Source organism: Leptonychotes weddellii, chromosome 7, assembly GCF_054177405.1.
Source record: "Leptonychotes weddellii isolate Sample4059 chromosome 7, ASM5417740v2, whole genome shotgun sequence".
Classification (NCBI taxonomy): Eukaryota; Metazoa; Chordata; class Mammalia; order Carnivora; family Phocidae; genus Leptonychotes; species Leptonychotes weddellii.
Genome location: NC_138375.1, coordinates 132,283,374 through 132,303,064, shown reverse-complemented (window position 1 = coordinate 132,303,064; position 19,691 = coordinate 132,283,374). Strand labels below are relative to the sequence as shown.

The 19,691-nt window shown below is 48.2% G+C and overlaps 1 protein-coding gene and 1 long non-coding RNA gene across 7 annotated transcripts in view; one reads left to right on the top strand and one right to left on the bottom strand.

Annotated features, from left to right (window-relative positions):
• Window positions 1–2,904: 2,904 nt before the first annotated feature.
• The window catches only part of MAPK9 (mitogen-activated protein kinase 9), a 53,543-nt gene continuing 36,756 nt past the window's right edge, over window positions 2,905–19,691 (bottom strand). For 4 of the 6 annotated variants that reach the window (XM_081827283.1, XM_081827278.1, XM_081827281.1 and 1 more), the window contains 7 exons: window positions 15,456–15,621; window positions 14,153–14,224; window positions 10,685–10,867; window positions 9,536–9,660; window positions 8,655–8,718; window positions 7,616–7,687; window positions 2,905–6,003 (listed from right to left, as the gene is read on the bottom strand). In XM_081827283.1, coding sequence (XP_081683409.1) covers window positions 5,861–6,003; window positions 7,616–7,687; window positions 8,655–8,718; window positions 9,536–9,660; window positions 10,685–10,867; window positions 14,153–14,224; window positions 15,456–15,621 — 825 coding nt within the window. In that variant the 3' untranslated portion in view covers window positions 2,905–5,860. Of the gene's footprint in view, window positions 6,009–7,615; window positions 7,688–8,654; window positions 8,719–9,535; window positions 9,661–10,684; window positions 10,868–14,152; window positions 14,225–14,571; window positions 14,644–15,455; window positions 15,622–19,691 lie in introns of all 6 variants that reach the window. The other 2 variants (XM_081827279.1, XM_081827280.1) reach the window with 2 other exon arrangements.
• LOC145722773 (uncharacterized) lies at window positions 12,417–12,812 on the top strand. The gene is made up of 2 exons (XR_014147301.1): window positions 12,417–12,525; window positions 12,743–12,812. It is a non-coding gene; the product is annotated as an uncharacterized LOC145722773 (long non-coding RNA).

The following is a 19,691-nucleotide window of genomic DNA, read 5'->3' as shown; positions in this document are numbered from 1 at the left end:
CATGGACAACAACTGGCCGTGTCTTCTAAGTGGCCACAGGCTATCAAGAATGTAGATCTAGAAGGGGAAGTCGGCGCACTCCCCACCTGCTCCTCCCGAGAGAAAACCGAAGCATGAACTCCGAGCACCAGTGCGTGGTGACAGACTCCTTTCTCTTCCTGAGATGTGACGAGGAAGTAGCTCAGAGGATGCTGCCAAAGTGCTCTCGGATTGCTCTGTGGCATCCATTAGGATGCGTCTTCCTGACCTCCTTGGCGAGATAACACGCCGCACCGGCTGAACGACGTTGCTGTTGAGCGGAGGGACCCCCGCCGAGGAGGGGACGATGCGCCGGCCACATGGGCCCCTCTCTGTGACTGCCGGGGTCTGTCCTGAGGCTCTGCCACTCAAGACTGTTGATCACCACTTGCATGAATCTTCAGAAGGCACGTGTGTGCTTCTAAAACTGACAGATGTCACAAGCTGGCAGACGGGACGCCCGTGAAGGCTGATAGAGTCAGGATTAAGTGCCACGGCACAGAATCCAGGGGCTCCGATGGACTGCAGGCATCGGGGGTGACATGGCTGGGAAAGCTCAGGCCCCCGCGATGGTGTTAATTGGCTGGGGAGGCCTTGCTTGCTGGGCACGCTGCTCAGGCTGTATCTGGAATATTCGTTCACTTCCAGGCCCGCATTTATAGGGTGCACCAAGATGGTGAGGCTCTGGGGGCTTTGTCAGGTGGGAGAGGGTTGGAGGAACTTTGAGTTGAAGGTAGAGAAAGGAAGACTTGCAGCTTACCTTTTCAACCAAAAGAGGAAAGCTTGTGTCACAAGATGGATCAGACTCCCTCTATTTCACCCAAGGGAAAGGCCTAGGGCCCCAGGCATGGGAGTTGTGGGAACGGGTTTCTGTTCTGTGAAAGGAAGAACTTCCTGATGGTCAAAACTACACAGAACTCTGCGGGGAGGGCCTTTCCTTCATTAGAGCCATCTGAGCAGAGGCTGGGCGGCCTCCTCAGGTGCATTCCCGCCCTGAACGAGGGTCTCTCCATCCATTGTTAGGCTTTATGAAAGCGAAGTGAGTAAATGCAATTAAGGTGAAAGCATGCTTATAGAAATTCTAAGAAAGTCAGGGAAGTTTTGGGAGAAGGGCAGAAAATATTACTGGGGAACCGACAATTTAAAATAGGGATTTCGGGGGCAAGTTCAGAGTTTATTTCAAAGCGCAGCATGAACTACTTCTTGAAAAATGAAGAGATGGATTTAATTTTGTCCGTGTCTCCATGAAGTCTGTATTATAAGCTCCTTTCAGTCTTGCACTTAAATTCCACATGGAAGGAATAACAGAAATGATCCCTTTCACTGGACTTGAACCCCTCTGTTTTTCTTTTTGAGACTACTGACTAGTGCTGGGGCTTGGAGTGAAGACGTCCCCAACATCCGCGTGCAAGTGTCCCAGAAGAGTCTTCTTCTGCAGGCTTGGCCTCCCTCTGCACACATGAAGCATCTAGAAGCTGCTTCTAGAATGGGGCTCTTCACACGGTATCCGCCAGGGGCCAGGACTCCTCGAAAAGTGTGGCAGAATTTTGTGTTCACGGCATTTTTCTTTGGGGAGGGGCACTGTTTGCCTCAGACCCCCCCAACGGGGCTTATGACTAAAGAAGAGTGAGTCGTGCACCTGCAGGAACACAAGGCAGTGTGAGGACGCAAGCCCATGCTCTGTCCGTCCTCGGCCTCGGTGTGGTGCAGGCCTCGGGCTGTGTTTGAGAACTCACTCCGAACTTCCCTTCCAACTTTAAAGCACCAGCAGAGACGGGGGGTAGCAAACACCCTTCCTCACAAAGATCCCAGGTCCCCAAAGCCTGACTCTTTCAAACCGTGAAGGAGTGTGTGGCCCAGGGCCTTGAGAACGCAGTGAACGCGAAGTTCCCCATGGTCGTGACAGGCACATCCTTCCTAAATCCTGGTCACAGATGGTCTCAACGAGACATGACTGACCACTCTCAGTTTGCTACCAGTTTTCCTGATCTAAAAACAGAATACTGAATAACTGCCTTATTGCCAAAGGGAACCTTACGCTTAAATTCATACCATAGGAGCGTCAGGACAATATTAGGTTATTTTGAAAGATTACCCTTCCCCCCACCAAAAAGCCCCCACCCCACTACACTCACCATTTCAGTCAATAAATAAAAAGCATTTTAGTACTGTCTGCTTTGAATGTCTGAAGGGGGTAAGATAGAGAAATGGGACCCAGACCTGTATCAAGAGGAAGGTTTTCCTTCTCTAGAGAACTTTACAAATCAGACTGATACTCATCTATCTGGAATGATTCTAGCCCTTTGAAGCAGAGAAGAGAAAGTGAGCCATCGAGGGCCCTTCCAGTCCTGTGGTTTTACATAGTGAACATCTTTTTTAAGTCGGCTCCACACCCAGTGTGGAGCCTAATGTGGGGCCTGCACTGAGATCAAGCCTGAGCTGAGATCAAGAGTCGGATGCCCGACCTACTGAGCCACCCAGGCACCCCTGAGTAGTGAACATCTTAAAGTGCCTTGAACCCAGAAGTGAAATCAAAGTGGCTCATCCCATCCACAAAACCACACTGTTAACTATTCTACGTAAGACAAGTAAAGACCCATCGGCCACACCTTGTGAGAAAAATTCTTACACCAATACTCGGAATATTCCATCTTGTATACTTGCGTATTTTTGAAAACTGAGAATCAGAAATTTGCAGAACATCTTCAGTCAGAGACGTAAAAGAAATGTTTTGCCTGTCAATTAAAAACATTTGCTAATACTGATGGAAATGACGACACTCCAGCATCAACCTGTGTTCATGTTAAATCTGTAATCAGAGATGGTGAAGTGGAAATATAGCCAAGCGTCACTTAAAAACACAAAAGAACTGGACATGCTATACACTTCTCTTTTAAAATGTATCTGTATTATTTTCACCAATCAAAACACACATAATATATTTTATTATAAAACATTAGGCAATGTTACTTTTGAGATCTGCCATCTGAAGGTCACACCTGTATTTGCTACCAGCATGAAACACCAGAGGAGGACGTTAGAAATCAACCGGACGAACTCCTACATCGTTACCATGACTTACATACAGGGCATCAGATCTGGATTCAAGCGGGATCCCATCCAGCGGTTCAACCAGGGGCTCTGGGTGTCAGCAGGGGGCCCTGCCAAGGTTTTTCTCCTTCCAGCACGGAGGCTCTGGGTTTTGCGTCCCAGAGAGGAGAACAGAGCCCTGCTGCCGTTTCCACAACCGTGACTGATCAATACTGAGCAGTCTGTGTTTCCACAATGTTCTCCTGCTCCGAGAGACCCTATCTGCTCTCCAAAACCTGCACTTGAGGTCAAGACCCAACCTAGGGGAGGCAGTTATTTCCTTTTTGACTGAAAACGAAGCCAACAGATAAAATAAACCTAGTCCAAATTCCAGGCTAATGACAAATTACCTGGTTTAGAAAAATATGTGTCCAAAATAGTTACTTCCAGGGTTGTGTACAGTATAAATTACAAAAATAAAATAGAAAAGATGAAAAAGTTGAGCACGTTTTAGTTCTTTTTCCAACGTCAGCATTCAGCCATCGAGAGCAGTTTGAAACTGTCTACACTGCACCAGGACCTCGGCACGTCTCGGCTCAGGGGGAGGACCCTGACGTGGGGTGAGGTATTTCTACAGAGTTCTGCTGTCTGCAGCCCCGCGGCCTGTCCTAGGTGTGCTCGCTGCTCCCCGGTGGAAGGTGGGCATGGCAGGAAGCCCACCCACACCAACACAGGCTGCCCCCGTGAATGCACGGAGGCAGAACTGACCAGAACCCAGACTGTGGGTGGCACCCGGCTCCACTCACAAAGGGCACCTCACAAGCAGGAGCTTCATGTGCCCTCAGCATCCCCGTGCCGTGTTCACAGAAGCCTAGGGCAGATGATGCATTTTTAAAACTCTCCTTTTTCTTTTTAAAGATAGATTTAGTGAAGTCTTGTTAAAGAATGTATATTAGAGAGAAGGCCGTTTTAAGATGTTTATATATGTATAATGGTAACTTTCTTCACTGTACCATCAGGCCTCCAAAACCAAAACCATCCTAAGCCATATCATAGGTGTTTCTGCTTCAATCCAAGTCAGCATTTCCTCTTGTACTTGAATGCGTCTAAACCTCACAATATAAAACTAGTACTTCAATACTAATTTTGTTCATCAAGGGTTCCAGTTTCCAGTGATAAGACCAACCAACGATACAACTGGTGCAGAGAGAATCATATATTTTAGATAATATTTATAATAAACTTTCTTGTCAAAGTTCCTCCTCAGAACACATTCTATAGAATGTTGACCCAGTAGCTTCCCAAACAGTTAAACACAAGATAGGAATTTGTAACAGAATAAGCTCAAGGGATAAGCATTACGAGCACAGGGAGCCAAAATGTGACCATCGTAACCCCATTTCTGTAGTGACACTTCAATACTCAGTAACTTCGGGAACTCTGAATGATTTCCACATCAGAAAGTCTGAAAGCATCAATTTCAGGTGAGCAGTTTTAGATCAGAAAATAGTCAATAGTTAATCACTACTCTTGAGGGTGCTTCCTCCATAACCCTGTGAGGAGGTTTCCCAGAAAATTCATGGGTTTCCCTTAGGAAAAAGAAATGCTCCATGAACTGGGAAACACCACCATCACAGAGGTGTCCTGAATCGCCTTGCTTCCTACAACAGACCCAAGTGGAGGGGTGGGGGGAGGAGGGAGGCGGTTTATGGGGTTTCTTTCAGCAAAGAAAGAATATCGAGGAAGAACGTTAGGTTGGAAACCGGAAACGCTGCCCTGGGAGATGGTGCCTCCCCCGGGAACGACCCTGACCAGTCTCGGGGGAAGCAAGCACTTGGAAGAAGTCACTGCTGTTGTCTTCAGTGACCGTTTTTGTCAAATTCTACTCTCGCCTCTAATGGATTTGAGAATCTGCCATTGTGTTATTGATGTGGAGTGTTAGGTGCCTTATAAAGAAGGTGAAGTTTTAGGTGGCATTTTAAATTAATGAGTCCAGAAGACCAGGAGAAAGGAGCGAGGGCAGATTAGGACTGTAAAGGCATATACGTCTTAAGCAGCACAAAACTTAAAATTTTATCATGCAATAAAGCTGAATGTACAGTCATCCCAGACTAAGACAATTTAGAGGAAACAAAGTGTCCATATAGGTCTCTTGGTTTTAGCAGTGATAATCCTCAGCCCAAAACATGACAAATTTAAGAAAAGTTGTATTTTTTTATTTATTAAATAGATTTAATTATATTCCTTCTGAAATACAAAAGATAGAATAAATCATACCATAAAAGAAGGTAAGATACGATAATATGATGGTGGCCAATTAATACACATAAATGTATTTTTCCTGGACAGACACCAAATTACTTAAGAGGATTAAGAGATAATTCTGGAAGCAGCACTACCTGGAAGATTATTTGGCATTTAAATACTGATTTCCAAAGTGCTAGATGGCAAGCCTGAGCAAGCACACGTGGTCACATGCATATATGTCCCAACAGTTACTGAGGATGAGAAATTGTCACTACTATTACCGTACAACTTTAAAAAAAAATCATCTATTCTAATTGCTCACCTGAAATGACCTTGCACAAAATCTCTACGAGTGTGGCTTGCACTTGTGTTCTTCAGACATAGTCTGCTTCATTGTATAATCTAGGCAGGCAATCCTATTGGAACTGAGCAGGGCAAGGCATCGTGTTCCTTACATGCAGAACATGGAGTTTTTTTCTATTTGGTTCCATCAACCCCCCAAGCCTTTCAGGCCTATGGAAGCGGGAGTTCCTTCACTGCTGGCGAGCTTGCGGCTCGTGACTTATCATCGGCAACCTTCGAGGGGTCCCGTCGAGGCATCGAGGCTGCTGTCTGTGTCTGAGGCCAGCGTCTGCTCGGTGGACATGGATGAGATGTCGTTGATGGATGACGACCGGGAAGGAGTGGCGTTGCTGCTTACCGCTGCATCTGTGCTAAGAAAACCAAACAGAATAAAATCTGAGGCACGACATTGCCGCGGGTGCGGGCACTGAGACCTGGGGCCGTCTCCCAGCCCCGGGCTTCTGTGGCTCCCTGGTCTCACTACCAGCATGAACAAGCAGTGAGTCGGCTGCCCGTGCCCACCTTTTCCTGGAGTCTTTCTCTGGGCCCAGGGTCCCAAACATTCCTGGTCTTTCCCTACAACATTCTCCTTTTCTTCCCAGTGGCTAAACATCGTATCTGTGCATGCGTATAATCATGTTGAAAAATACCTGCCTCTTTAAAAAAGATATTCGTAGAAAATTGCTGAATTTATCCTACAACTATCGGTGTCACAAAAGGCTGAAGCCCAAATAGGGTTCAAGGGTCATCAGACATTTCAGCTATAATCATCAACACTTGGTCCGAGGGAAAAAAACAGCAACCTTTGAAGAATTCTTTTGTAATAAAAACGGAATGGAAAACAATCAGAGAGGGAGACAAACCATGAGAGACTCTTAATCGCAGGAAATAAACTGAGGGTTGCTGGAGGGGTTGGAGGATGGGGGGATGGGGTAACCGGGTGATGGGCATTAACAAGGGCACGTGATGTGATGGGCCCTGGGTGTTACACGCAACTGATGAATCACTGAATGCTACATCTGAAACTAAGTATGTACTATATGTGGGCTAACTGAATTTAAATTTAAAAAACCCTGCTAAAATAAAGACTGTATACACACAAACAGAAAGGAAAAAGTTTAGTGGCCTCTTGTTCATTTTATTTTTGTTTTATACATCCTGAAAACTAACATTTTGGTTTTTTAAGGTACACGAAACTACCCTGTTTCCTACGGTCCGTATTTTAGTCTGGCTTGAGCAAAAATAAAACATCTGAGCTCCCAGAGGCCAGTACTTGCAGGCTTAAACATGTGCCTCGTTAACCATGGGCACCTAAATCTGTGCTGAAGTTACATAATCTCTAGATGCTTGACACATACGTCACGCTGAATATAAAATTCAAGAGAAAGTATGCAGTGCCGTCTGCACCTCCGTGTGCATGTGCATGGGCTTCTGGGGGGATACGAGGTGAGCCAATAAATATACCTTGGAAGGATTTCACGCAGGAAGCAGGTGGGATCCTACGGATCTGAGTGAACACGACACATGTTATGTCTCCAACAGTCACCCGGGGAACCGACCACCAGGCAGACCAAGTACAAATGTGGGAGAATTGTATGAACAGCTTTCTCAAAAGGAAACCAAATTCCATTGTACTTAGATTTGCACGGATTTTCCTCTGTAACCGGGTGGGGCCAGTCCAGAGAGGGTCACGCACCTTGGCAACATTTTAAACTCGGCTCCGTCATCTGCACGCGGGGCTGGCGGGAGCAGAGGCAGGCACGGGACAAGGACGGCTCGGACGCAGTTAGTTTAGTGCCCGGCGCACCAGGAACCTGCTGGCTGCCGCCAGCATGACGCCCCAGACAGGGAGCCCATCTCACAGCACGAGCTTTCGGACCCAGTGCCCGTCGAGGTGGTACTTCAGGCACTTCTGCCATTTAGGAAAGTTGGACGGGGAAAAGGAAATTGTAACGAAGCTATTAAAGCAATCACTAACCTGAAGGCTGATCTTTGACCACACCGTTCTTGCTTCTCTCTTCCCAGTCCAGCACTTCTTTGTATATCAGCTCTTCAAAAAGAAACGCAAGGTAAGAGGCTTCATCAGTTTCTCTGCATCTCTGAACCCTGCTTCCTAATCAATCGGGACCACTCCAAGGGCACTGTGATGCCTTATTTTTAACTGTGATATATGGTTAATTCAATAATACCATCTACCTAGACCAAAACATCCATGTTTTTGATCCATTACTCTTCTTAACCCAACTGTGAGGGCGGCCGAAACCCCAGGCAGTTCTAAACCCACAAGGGGGTTGTACAAGGGGCAGGGGACCAGCAAAGTGGCTCTCGTGGAGCATTTTAAAGTACTAGACACTTCTGCACTGTTTGCACGTGTTTCTGTCATTACTCGGGATTCTCCAAATGGAGCCGGTATCCATCTGTGGGTAAGAAGCCCCTCCAGACTGGCCAGAAATTAATCCAAATTCCTCAGTCATTTCTTGGCTTCAACCTTAGTTTCCTTGGTTCTGACGTGTAAGTAAAGCTAACGACCTACTAAGGAAGCATTAGGGGTTCCTACAATTTCGGCGTTCGTGAACCAAGATGAGAACGCTGCGAGCATCTCCTTGGCCGCGGAGCGTGGCTGCGTGCATCGTCCTGCCGAGCGCATGTTCACACAGGTCCCGGCTCTTCGGGGCCCCGGGGAGAGCAGATGTAATCTGCTTGGGCAGAGCACGTTGCCACCTTTGACCTGCACTCACTGAGGCTCTCAATTCCTACTGATTCTGCTTTTTAATGGAGAATTGTTCTTCGACCTTCTGGTTACGGGCTGTTTGCTGTAGGCTGTTTGGTGAATCTTAAAATCTTCAGAAGCAAACAGTATGCGGTTCATACCTGCTCCTCTCTAATTCTGTTATCTAGGGAGTGGGAAGACAGGGGCTAAGAGGGGCTGCAGGGCCTCTAGCCCTTTCCCCTAGAAAGGCTCCCGCTGACAGGCGACGTGCCGTGAGCGAGCGAGGGGCAAAAGCAGCTGTCTTTACCTTTCCACTCTTCAATTGCATGCTCTCTTTCTTCCAATTGGGCGTCGTAAATCTGAGGTGGTGGCTGAAAAATTAAATTACATGTGAAGTCAACAGTTAAAAATGTAACGGGGCATGAAGATGGTAAAATCACTGGGGAGATTCTAATCTCTCTATCATGTGGCTTTCATTCAATACATGGCTTCTTAAAGGTTTTTCATAAGTGTGACATTACATCACTTTCCGAATCCAAATAATTAGGGAGAAATTAACCAAAAAAAAAAAAAAGGAGCCGTTATGGTCCTCTTAATAATTACATAATCTCCATACAGTCTCAGGGCATCTGCCCAGATGGAACTGTAAAGTAGTAATCACAAGCCCCTTCCTAGAGACCCGCCCTGGACAAGGACCGTGCTGGCTCAGGTTTGCAGTTCTTCATGTTGAAGCCCCCATACCCAATCCCCAACTCACACTGGACCGTTCCAAAAATCTGCTTCAAAATCACATGTTGATAAATGGGACTCCTTTCATATGAAACAGTGTTCACTGTGGTGGTTAAATCCACAGGCCAGTCCGAAAATGAACCTGCCCCCACGAGGTTATGTCTTATAGCCAGAGATCATCCATGCCAGTGTTGCTAAGGGAAAATGCACCTGAGCGCCGCACTCAGAAGTGGAACCCCCTTGGGAACGCCCCAGGTGCCTCTGGGAAAGGACAGATAAACTTGGGATTTTCAGCAAGTTTCTTAGCCTCTCTGATGGGGTGGCCTAAATAGGGTGTTATAAGCAAAACACAGGGCACAGTCCCGAGGTACACTGAGCGACAGCCCCAGGATGGACGGAAGATCTAAGGAAATGTACGCCCTGCCCTTAGGCACAAGTCCTTCCAAAACAGATGCTTACCGCCTCGGCTTCAGCAGGGTCATACCAAACGGTAATGTAAGGGTGACGTAAAGCTTCGTCGACAGAGATTCGCTTGTCGGGATCTATCACTAACATTTTCGATAACAAATCTCTGGCTTGACTTGCTAGGGTGGAAACAAATATTAGATGAATAAATTAATGCTGAGACATAGAACATCACACAGATAATGTGACAGTGCAGATAGAACACAGATGTTTTAACTCTGAGAAATATTTGACAGGCTCCAGATCAATCGAGGCTTTTTTCTTTAAGAATAAGCCACTTTCACTACCAATCAGGTTTTCGACCTCGGTGTCTTGCCTCTGGCTCTGGGAGGGGAGGTGGAGGGACAGGGCCTGGGGAAGGGTAGCAGGTGGATGCAGGCCAAAGGGAGGCTGACACGGTGCCCAGGGAGAGCCGCCACCAGGGAGGGCACAGGAACTGAGCTAAGGGCCACCACTGCCCGAAATGCAGGCACAGAGCACGGGCAGGCTCTTCTCTTGATGTCCCATCCAAACAAAATTAGAACGGACCTCTTCAGCCATACAGTAATCTCACGAACACTTCACAGATGCCTCTGCTACATGCCTACCTGCATGTAGTGTTGGCAATATAAACTTAAAAAAAATCTAGAGATTACTTGTTAGGAAAAAACCCAACAAGCTCAGTGTTCCGGCAATTAAGGTTCACATGGGTAGGCAAAGGAGAGATGGGGCTCTTCTGATGGAGGCACAGTTTACCGTGATGTGGGGAGAAATCTATTCTTTTCCTTAAATCACAGTTCTAGTGACGGGCACCAGAGAAGGGGAGGAGGAGCTTTTTGTAATCGAACTATGGGCTAGAATCTTAATTCAAGTGTTCCGTGTACCTGAAAACTGTGTGAATTCCAATTAGCTATAATTAACATAGGAGTCTTTGAGACTGACACAAACCTCTTCATTTTGACCAAAGGCTTCAATGCGGCCCTTCTGTCGAGGACAGAACTTTCAGGTCGCTAAGCCTTCAGGCTGGCCTGTACCTCACTCTATTTGAGGGTTTCCCCTATTTTATCTCCCCACGTCCAGGGGAGTCAGAACGTGAACCTGAAGAGGCTGAGAGCGGTGCCTAGACTGCAGAAACAGGGATGAGGGAAACAAAGGGCATCTTACTTTTAATTTTGTCTCGTTCGGATTCTGATGGGAATATCCAATCTGGGAAGAGCTCTTCAAACTTGATGCCAGGGTACTTCGGTCTGTTTTCTACATAATTCCTCACAGTCGGCTGAAGTTTCTTCATAAAATCCGCAGACGGCGTTCCTAGCTGCTCAATGACTTTATTCCACTGATCAATATCTAAGGAGTCTCTTGAGGAAAATACCACTGAAGGGCCTTACAGTCACGTTATGTGGAGTAGCGTCATTCAAAGCAGCACTGAAATCCTCTTTCTACGTACTGACAGGTAATGAACGAGGCCATCCCACAGGTGTTTTGAAATGATAGGTAAATACGGTGTGGGTTTCCAAAGTTGAGACTAGTTTTAAAACCTCTGCGCCTTTCTAAACCCTGATCGCAGTTTATTAGATCAATACACTGAGGGATGTATGCCTTCGGCTTCTAGACCAAGAGACCGTTATATGGAACTGAAGACTACCCATGACAGAGGTGATTAAAGATGAAATTAGATAAATGTTACTTAGGCAAACCGAAATCAATTTTCACACCAAAGAGACTTAGATTCGTAACTCCCTGAAGTAGACAGACCTGAGTCCTGGGCTCACAGCTGGGGACGCAGAGGCCCGACGGCGTGCAGTGCGTGAGCCGGGGCTCGGGGCTCTCTGAGCCCAGGCCTCGTCCTCTCCACGGGACCATGGGCCTGCCTGAAACAGGGCTTGGACTGACAGCTTTGGGAGGTCATTCTCTCTCACTCAGCACTGACCCTGACCATCACCGCAGTCCCCTGGAGTGCATCTTACTTCCTCTCCAAGTCCATGACCTGGGTTTCAGACTCCACTGTGCTCCTAGCCCTGCAGTAGGTGCCACCGAGCACTCAGTCTCCCTTGGCTCTCAGCTTACCTCTTGGTAAGATGCAGAAAATACCAGCTTTGCCTAGTTTACAGGGGGCTTGTAAAAACTGGCATCATGAGCTGGAAAGTGATTCTGAGACCGTAGGCAATTACATAAGAGAATGTAGGCCAGAAAAAAAAGAATCACGTAAACAGCAATGTTTAGAAAAGTTTTCAATTTTTTTTTTTTTTTTTTTTACATCTAATGGAGGTTTGTCTTAGAAAAATGCAATCGTATCACTGTGGAAGAACCTGGGGGAGCTGAACAGGCTCGGGAGACGGGTTCTGGCCACTGGAGTCACTAGCATATTGTCCTCCCTCACTCCTGCGTTCCTACGTGCTGCCGAAGCAGGATCGGAAGCCCTGCTCACCACCTTCACTTCCCACTGATCATCCGAAACAGCCCCTAGTCTCTCTGCTTCTGCTTTTTCCTGTGACAGTCTGTCTGCCTTCGGCTCAGCAGCTGGGACGAGCTTTCCCAACGTAAGTCAGATAGGAGCCTAGAAACAGGTGGGTGCTCAGTAAATGTCTAGTGTGTTCATGATAAAGGGTCATTTCTGTAGACTAATGGGGGGTGGGGGGTGGGAAGGGAAAGTCACCCCCAACAAGCCTGGCTGGCCTCCGGGTGTGCGCGCTCGTTCCTGTCCCTCGGCTCCCACGGGCCTCTCAGTTGTACCGAAGGGGGACTGAGGCTCGGGGAGGCCCGGACTCCTGTGAGCCCGAGGCGGGCTGGCCGCAGCTCCCTCTCTCTGATGGGCTACTGTGGGCACAGGAGGTCCTCTTCTACCCCAGGTCATGGATCTGAAGCACATTTCAGAGAACTGCAGTCTGGCTGCCAGAATCTTTTTCCATCCTAGTAATTTTGAATCTAATGTTTGAAAGAGTGGGCAAAAATTGCCTTTGAAAAATGGTGTTAGCTCTGTGTATATATTTTGAGAATGACCTCAGGTGGCCTTTTTTTTTTTTTTTTTTTAAAGATTTTATTTATTTATTTGAGAGAGAGAGAATGAGAGACAGAGAGCATGAGAGGCAGGAGGGTCAGAGGGAGAAGCAGACTCCCTGCCGAGCAGGGAGCCTGATGCGGGACTCGATCTTGGGACTCCAGGATCATGACCTGAGCCGAAGGCAGTCGCTTAACCAACTGAGCCACCCAGGCGCCCCTCAGGTGGCCTTATATATAAAACTATTAGCTAACGATATTGCAAGATGTTAGTATGTAAGGTAGGAACTTTAAATTAACTTCATAATGCACCAGAAAGTATCCACAGTTTTTGTACTTTCTGAAGAAAACATTTCTTAATTCAAAAAAGGAAAGGCACAAAATGAATAAGAATTGAGACAAATGAAATGTTAAGTAGATCCTTCTAAATTATTTATCTTTAGACTATATCAACTTTTCCGTTTTAAGCTGAGTCTGTTTGCAAAATAAAGACCTCCTTATTTATAGTTTGGAACAAGTGAATCAAAGGAAAGGCTATGGAAAACTGCTAGAAAATTTATTAGAACAAAATAAAATGCTGTATTTAACTTCACATAAAATCTGTGATGTGAAAAATGTCAAGGAAGGCAAATAAAATGATAGGAACAAAATCTTTTCATTCCATGTTTGTGTTGTAAAGAATTGGTATTACAAGAAAATCACCCTCATAAAATTATAAAAAACTATAATAACTTTAATAAAATACATACAAAACACTGACTACACAGCTCGATCTCCTTTAAAAATAACCATCAATCTGCCAACAGAGACCACTTTAAGCTTTCATAGGAAAAAACAAAATCAAAGACTAATGAAAATCGTAAGTGGTTAGAACACAAATGAAAAAGGGAATATGTTAGAGTGAAAAATATTAAAGATGGAAGAATATGAGGACCACGATGAAAGAAAGCTATTTTAACTATTATATTGTCTTCTGCTTTATGCTGTATGTCATTAATGTGATTTGCTGACCACAGTATAAGTTAATCTTTTGCATTTTATATTTATTTAGACTTCTCCAGGTATGTCACAAAAGAACCTTTTAGATGGATCTTTTAAAAATTTCTACAAAATGTCAGCAGAGTAACAGGCAAGAAAATTAACATATACTGTTCCTCACAAACATTTCCTTTCCATCTCTTTTACTTTGGTCTTATGTAGTGTGCTTCAGTTCTTACTTTGGGGGAAAATATTTTAGTGCATACCGACAGCTAACAAAATGACACAGCAATACTAGCCTATTAAATTTAGACAGAAACCTTCCTTGTTAAATTAACTGAATGAACTAGTGTTTTCATTTAAATATCAGAATACATTTGACAAAGAGTAAATAAATTTCTAAGCTATTTTTGATAAAATTAAGAACTAATATAATCGGTTTAACGTTAGTAACTCTAAACCTCAGTAAAGTCATTGCAGGTAGTCAAGAGAAAAAGAAAACATAAAACTGAACCATTTGGTTTGTGACACTATTTAACAAACATAATAAAGACCCCCTTGGGACACACAGTCTAGAATTACAACATTTTCCTTTCGAGCTCCTGCTGTCTTTGGCATTTATGGAAAGCATGGCCGGGAAGGTCCCGGGAAGGATACGGTCAGTGCCTTGGAAAATCACACAACCTTTCACCAGCTCTCCCATGATGCAACCCACTGACCAGATATCAACTGAAAATAAAATGAAATGATAAAATTATGAAGTGCCATGAACAAAACAAAGGTGAGGAAAAGGAATCCTAACAGTGTACTAAACACACAAATATGGAAAAATAAATTGCTAGCTAAGGGTGAGCTCTTTCCACGGTGCGAATGGTTGCTGGCCTCCGCTGTGGCTTTCGGCTTCCAGCAATCTGGGATTTAGTGCCCAAGAGTCCAGGACTTTACAGCTTGAGAAACAAACAAACCCCCGAGAGAAGAGGTGCCTGTCCCCACAAAGCTGTGTGCAGGCCACGTGCCCCCCCCCGCTCCCCCCCACCCCCCGTGGCCGGTGCTGGGGCTCTCCCTGTGAAGGATACAGTCTCTTCCTGGGAACAGGACTTTATGGAGGACCATTTCTGCCATGATGCACCCGACAGACCAGATGTCCACTACCAAACACCAGGTGATTAAAACCAGCCGGAGACCCCCATGCAGCTTCCTCAAACCCCCTCCCAACAAAGACAAACCCAGCTTTCGTAAAATATGGGCACAACACTTGCTGAGCGACCCTCTGCTAAACTGCCATGCTGGCAGGACCTTACAGGGCAGGTGTGCTGGTCTGGGCTTCCGTGGGGCCCGATGGCCAGACAGAGGGCTGTTTAGTGCCCATACTTAGTGCTGGTGGAGGAGCCAATGGGGCCAGCAGGAAGCCACAGAATGGCGTCTCTCAGAGCGGGGGCACTGGTTACATTCCACATGACCTGTGCAAACTTTCAGACTCTTGGCAAGTAACTGTGATTGAGTTCTTTTCGACAAATTTGTCAGCGGCTAAGTTAAAAAAGGGCTCTGATATTGTTAGAGTAAGTTAAGTTTTGATGTTAAAAACCCAGTTTTTCACAAAAGAGAACGTGTTATTCAATTATTACCAAGTTCAAAAATAAGCAAAACCAGGCTTTGGCACCGGAAATCAGGATAATGGCTCCCTTTGGGGGCTGAGACCGAGGAGGGGGCCTGGGGAGGTGGGTCTGCACACTTCTCCAAACATGTATGTTAAACTTGGAGAGACGGTCAAACATATTCATTTTGAAAGTGAATTTGTAGAAGTGGGTGGCTTCTGCCAGTGGAGATATGAGATTAATGATGTCGTGTCTGTGGCCCTGATGACCTGTGTGTGACACAGTCCCCACATGGTGTTTCCTGTGGCTCAGGGGACAACGCTAGTGGGGAGCTGCGGCCACGCGGGAGTGCCGCCTGCACTCACCGTTCTCTTTGTAGCCCATGCCCAGGATGACTTCGGGTGCCCGGTAATAGCGCGTCACCACGTACGGCGTCATCATGAAGTTGGTGCATGCTGTCCGGGCCAGGCCGAAGTCAAGGATCTTAAGCGTGCAGTCTGATTTTACTACGATGTTGCTAGGCTTCAAGTCCTAGGGCAGAAATGGTTTAAATGAGCGCAACAACCCAGAGCATGCTAAATGGACAACTTTGCACTGGTAGGGATTTGTGAGGCTGGGGGCTGCAGAAGTACCTGAGTCCTGGGACACCGAGGGAGGTTAGAACTGAACGCTGGGATTTTGGAAAACCCGACTCTCAAATTGAAACGAATACAAATCAGCCTCAGGCAGTCGGATGGTCGCCCTCATCCCCACGTGGGGAACTTCACGGCCTCCCTTTGTTTAAAATCTCCTCGGAGCTCCCACAGAACCCACCTATCCCTCCTCCACACCGGCTCATCCTTCAGTCCCCAGCTGTCCCACAGAAATATAATGCAGGCCACACACGTCATTTACATTTTCGAGTAGCCATCTTAGGAAGGATAAATACGAACAGATTAGGTGAATTTTAATAATCTCATTAAACCCATTATATCCATAACACTATCATTTTACAATGTGAAGCAACATAGAGAACTTATTAATGAGATAGTTCACGTTCTCTTTTTGGTAACGTCTTTGAAATCCACTGTGTATTTACAATCATAGCCACATTCTGAGTGCTCAACGGCCCTATGTGGCTCATGGCCGCCATACCGCTCAGCACGGGGCTAGAATTCTCCGACTCGGCAATCTTCGAAGGGCGCCTTCTTCTCTCAGAAAAGGAATTCCACGGTCACCAAGCCCACCCACCGCACACACCACCCGGGAGGCACCCCCACTCCCCCCTGCCAGCACCACTTCCGTGACCAGAGACCCTGGCTGTGCTCCCAGCTCTCAGAGCCCAGCCTGATACAGCGTGAACACACTTGTCACCCGCCCCTCGACCCCGCACCCTGGACATGTGAACACAAGTTCCACGGTTTCCTCCCTGACAACCCTCTCGTCCCCAGACCCTTCCTCAGGCCACAGGGACCTGACTTCCACCTGGGATGGCAGCCTGCACACGCGCCCTGGAAACTGCCTTCTCAGCTACCCCGTCTGTTGTCTTCACAAGTCACGCCGAGCACGGGCGGACCTGGGAGGACTCGGTGTGAGGTGTCAGGCCCAGCACCTGACTAACACTTTCCAAGGGCGCACGCAGATGGGCGCATGCAGGTGTGCCTCCAGTTAAAACTTACATCAGCTAAAGTTATGTTTCATTACTGCTGAATGTTCTCACCTTCCTGGATTCGGCAGAAATATGTAAAGTGTGAAAAACGCAATGAAAATTCCAACCGATTTCCAAGCAGATGCCCTGGCCTCGCTGGCCACCACCCTCTCAGACATGTGTCCTGATGTGGGGGAACCCGGGGGAGCACCCCACCCCTCAATAAGCCCCTCACGCACACCAGCGACCCTGCCCTGTGAGGAGGCAGTCATGCAGCTAAGGCAAAGAACCAATTTGTTTCTAGCTTTTTTTAAAACCAAGACTATGGCAAGAATAGGCATGTTAGAATACAGATTGCTAACAGGTGAAATAATGCTCAACTTTGTGAAGAAAAGTTTTTTTTTTAAATGTCCAAATGACAAGGAACTATTTTTGGTCCCCCGTGTGGCAATGAGGAAAAGAATGACAACATCCAGGGCTGGCCAACACAGAGCCTTCCTGACGCTGTTGGCTGGGATGTCAATAGGTGCTTTCTTTTGAGAAAGCCGATTTCTTAAAAATTTGAAATGTCTCTACTTTGCCAGCCAGCAGCCCCTGAAATCCACCCTGGCCTTGATCTAAAGCCACAGGGATAAGGGTTAGTACAGCAGCTCGCCCCCGGCCGGCTCAGTGAACCGCAGAGTGAGGTAGAACACATGCCTATCGGGCGCCTGGGTGGCTCAGTCGGTTGGGCGGCTGCCTTCGGCTCGCGTCATGATCCTGGAGTACCGGGATCGAGTCCCACGTCAGGCTCCCTGCTCAGCAGGGAGTCTGCTTCTCCCTCTGACTCTCCTCCCTCTCATGCTCTCTGTCTCTCATTCTCTCTCTCGCAAATAAATAAAATCTTTAAAAAAAAAAAATTTAAAAAAAGAACACATGCCTATCTCCAGCCCCTTCCACCTGCCCGAAAATTCTCTTCCTGTGCAGATTTGGTTGGATTTAGTTGGATTTGGTTGGATTTGGTTGGAAGAACCCCCTCTACTGCCATCTGCTGGAAAACTGTGATAACAAAATGCAAAGCCGGCTGTCTGCGCTGTGGACAGCGGCCCCCGCAGGCCAGGGAGAGGCGCTGGCCTCGGGGCGCCTGCCCACAGGAGAGGCTGAAAAAGGTCCCGGGGCTCCTGCGGGCTCCCCACTTCCCCGGCGCTCTGTCCTCAGCCTCCACACACGGCCACCGGCGCTCTGTCCTCAGCCTCCACACACGGCCACCGGCAGCTTTCTGAAACAGACTAGACTTAGGGCTTCCAGGTGGCCGAGGAAAGACAGTTCTGCCCCTTCAATGCTTGAAGAACACCCCCAACAAGGAAAACAAGAAATAGACGTTAAAATACAAAGGACACGCGAACTTGGGGCTTGACCCACAGAGTGAGGGGATGGCTACGAGAGCGCAGCGTCCCTGTCACGGACAAGAGTGTGTGAAACATCTGTAGCCAAAGCAGGGCCAGAGCAGAGGAGCAAGGGGCCCAGGGCCCCAGTCAGTTCTCAGATCGGGGCCCACTGACTAAAGCGGCATCCTAGCAAGGAGGACCCTGCACATGGTGACAAGCATCCGCTGCTTTGATTTCCCCACTTCTGCCCTACAGGTACCCACAGCCACTCACCTGGGTGACTGGACCCTGCGACAGGATGCTAAGCAGTCGTCTGGAGGACTATGGGACCCAAGCTCTGAGTGGACCCTGAAACTCGACGACCCAAGCACCATCATTCCAGCTGGGTGACGATGACACACTGTGGAACCCCATCCCACCGCTGTCCGTCCCACCTGTGCATGAACGGTTTCTGACCCTCTCCCCAACCAGAACGGAAGAATGCATTCGCCCCGTCAGCGGCTTCACGCCGCACGGAGGCCTTACCAGTCCACTCTAGCACTTCTACCGCGGCCAGGACAGCAGCTGCAACCAGGACTACGAGCCGCTTCGGCCTCAGTCGTCCACATTCCCCAGGACCACCTAGTTTCCTCCAGCGCTGGACTGGGGACTCAAACTGAGCTACGACACGGAGCACCGTCCTCGCACTCCTTGAGTTTCGATGGTGGTACTAAGTCCTCTATCCTCGCCACCCCCCCGGGGATCAATCGTGTTTCTGGCTTATCTTGAGGGGACAGTTTCATGTTTCCTCGGGGCCTTCACCATCGCAGGCCAAGGAACCAGCACAGGGGTCACTCCAACTGCCAAGGGTACCTGTCCCAGTCACACGCTCACGAGACTGGGGAGATGACTGCCAGGTGGCTGGGTCTGTGGACCCCGTTCCCGCCCGAGCCGCCGGAGTCTGACTCCTCAGATATGAAGGTCTGGGTCACATGGCATGGAGACCTGCCAAGGTGACGGCCGAGGGCACGAACAGCGGAGAGGGGCGAGTGAGCGTCTGTTGTGGCCCCGGGAGCAACTGCAGGGACAGGAGCTACGGCGTGTGGCCTCCCTCTTCTCAGTCTCCCCTTGGGGAGCACCGGGGAGCTCCTCCCGACCCGTGTGGCTCTTGGTCAGTGGCGGTGTGGGGCAGGAGCCCATCCCTGTGAGACACCCGCTGGTGGGCGGCTCATGGATTGTGCGGTGGGCCAGGCTCTCTGAGAGATGTACCGCAGCCTGCGGCTCTGCCCTCAGCGCCTCCAAGGGCTCAGACCCCTGCTGCCTTCCCCCTGCCTCTCCACCCCCTGCAGACCCCTCCTTGGTCCTTCCTCACAGGCCGCCTCCCACTACGGGTCTCGCACATCCAATCCCATCCTGGCACGCCGATCCTGCCCATGAAAAGCCCCACGCGCTCTCTGGGGACAAAGAGCGGCAGAGAGGCAGGAAATGACTTGGCTGAGTGCAGTACATTCCAACCTCGGTGAGTGGCCCGAGCAAGATAAGGGGAAACACGACGCCCAGGAAAGGCTCAGGGTGAAGCAGGGGTGGGACACTGAGGGAGGTCTGGGAAGGTCCACGTAAAGGTAAAG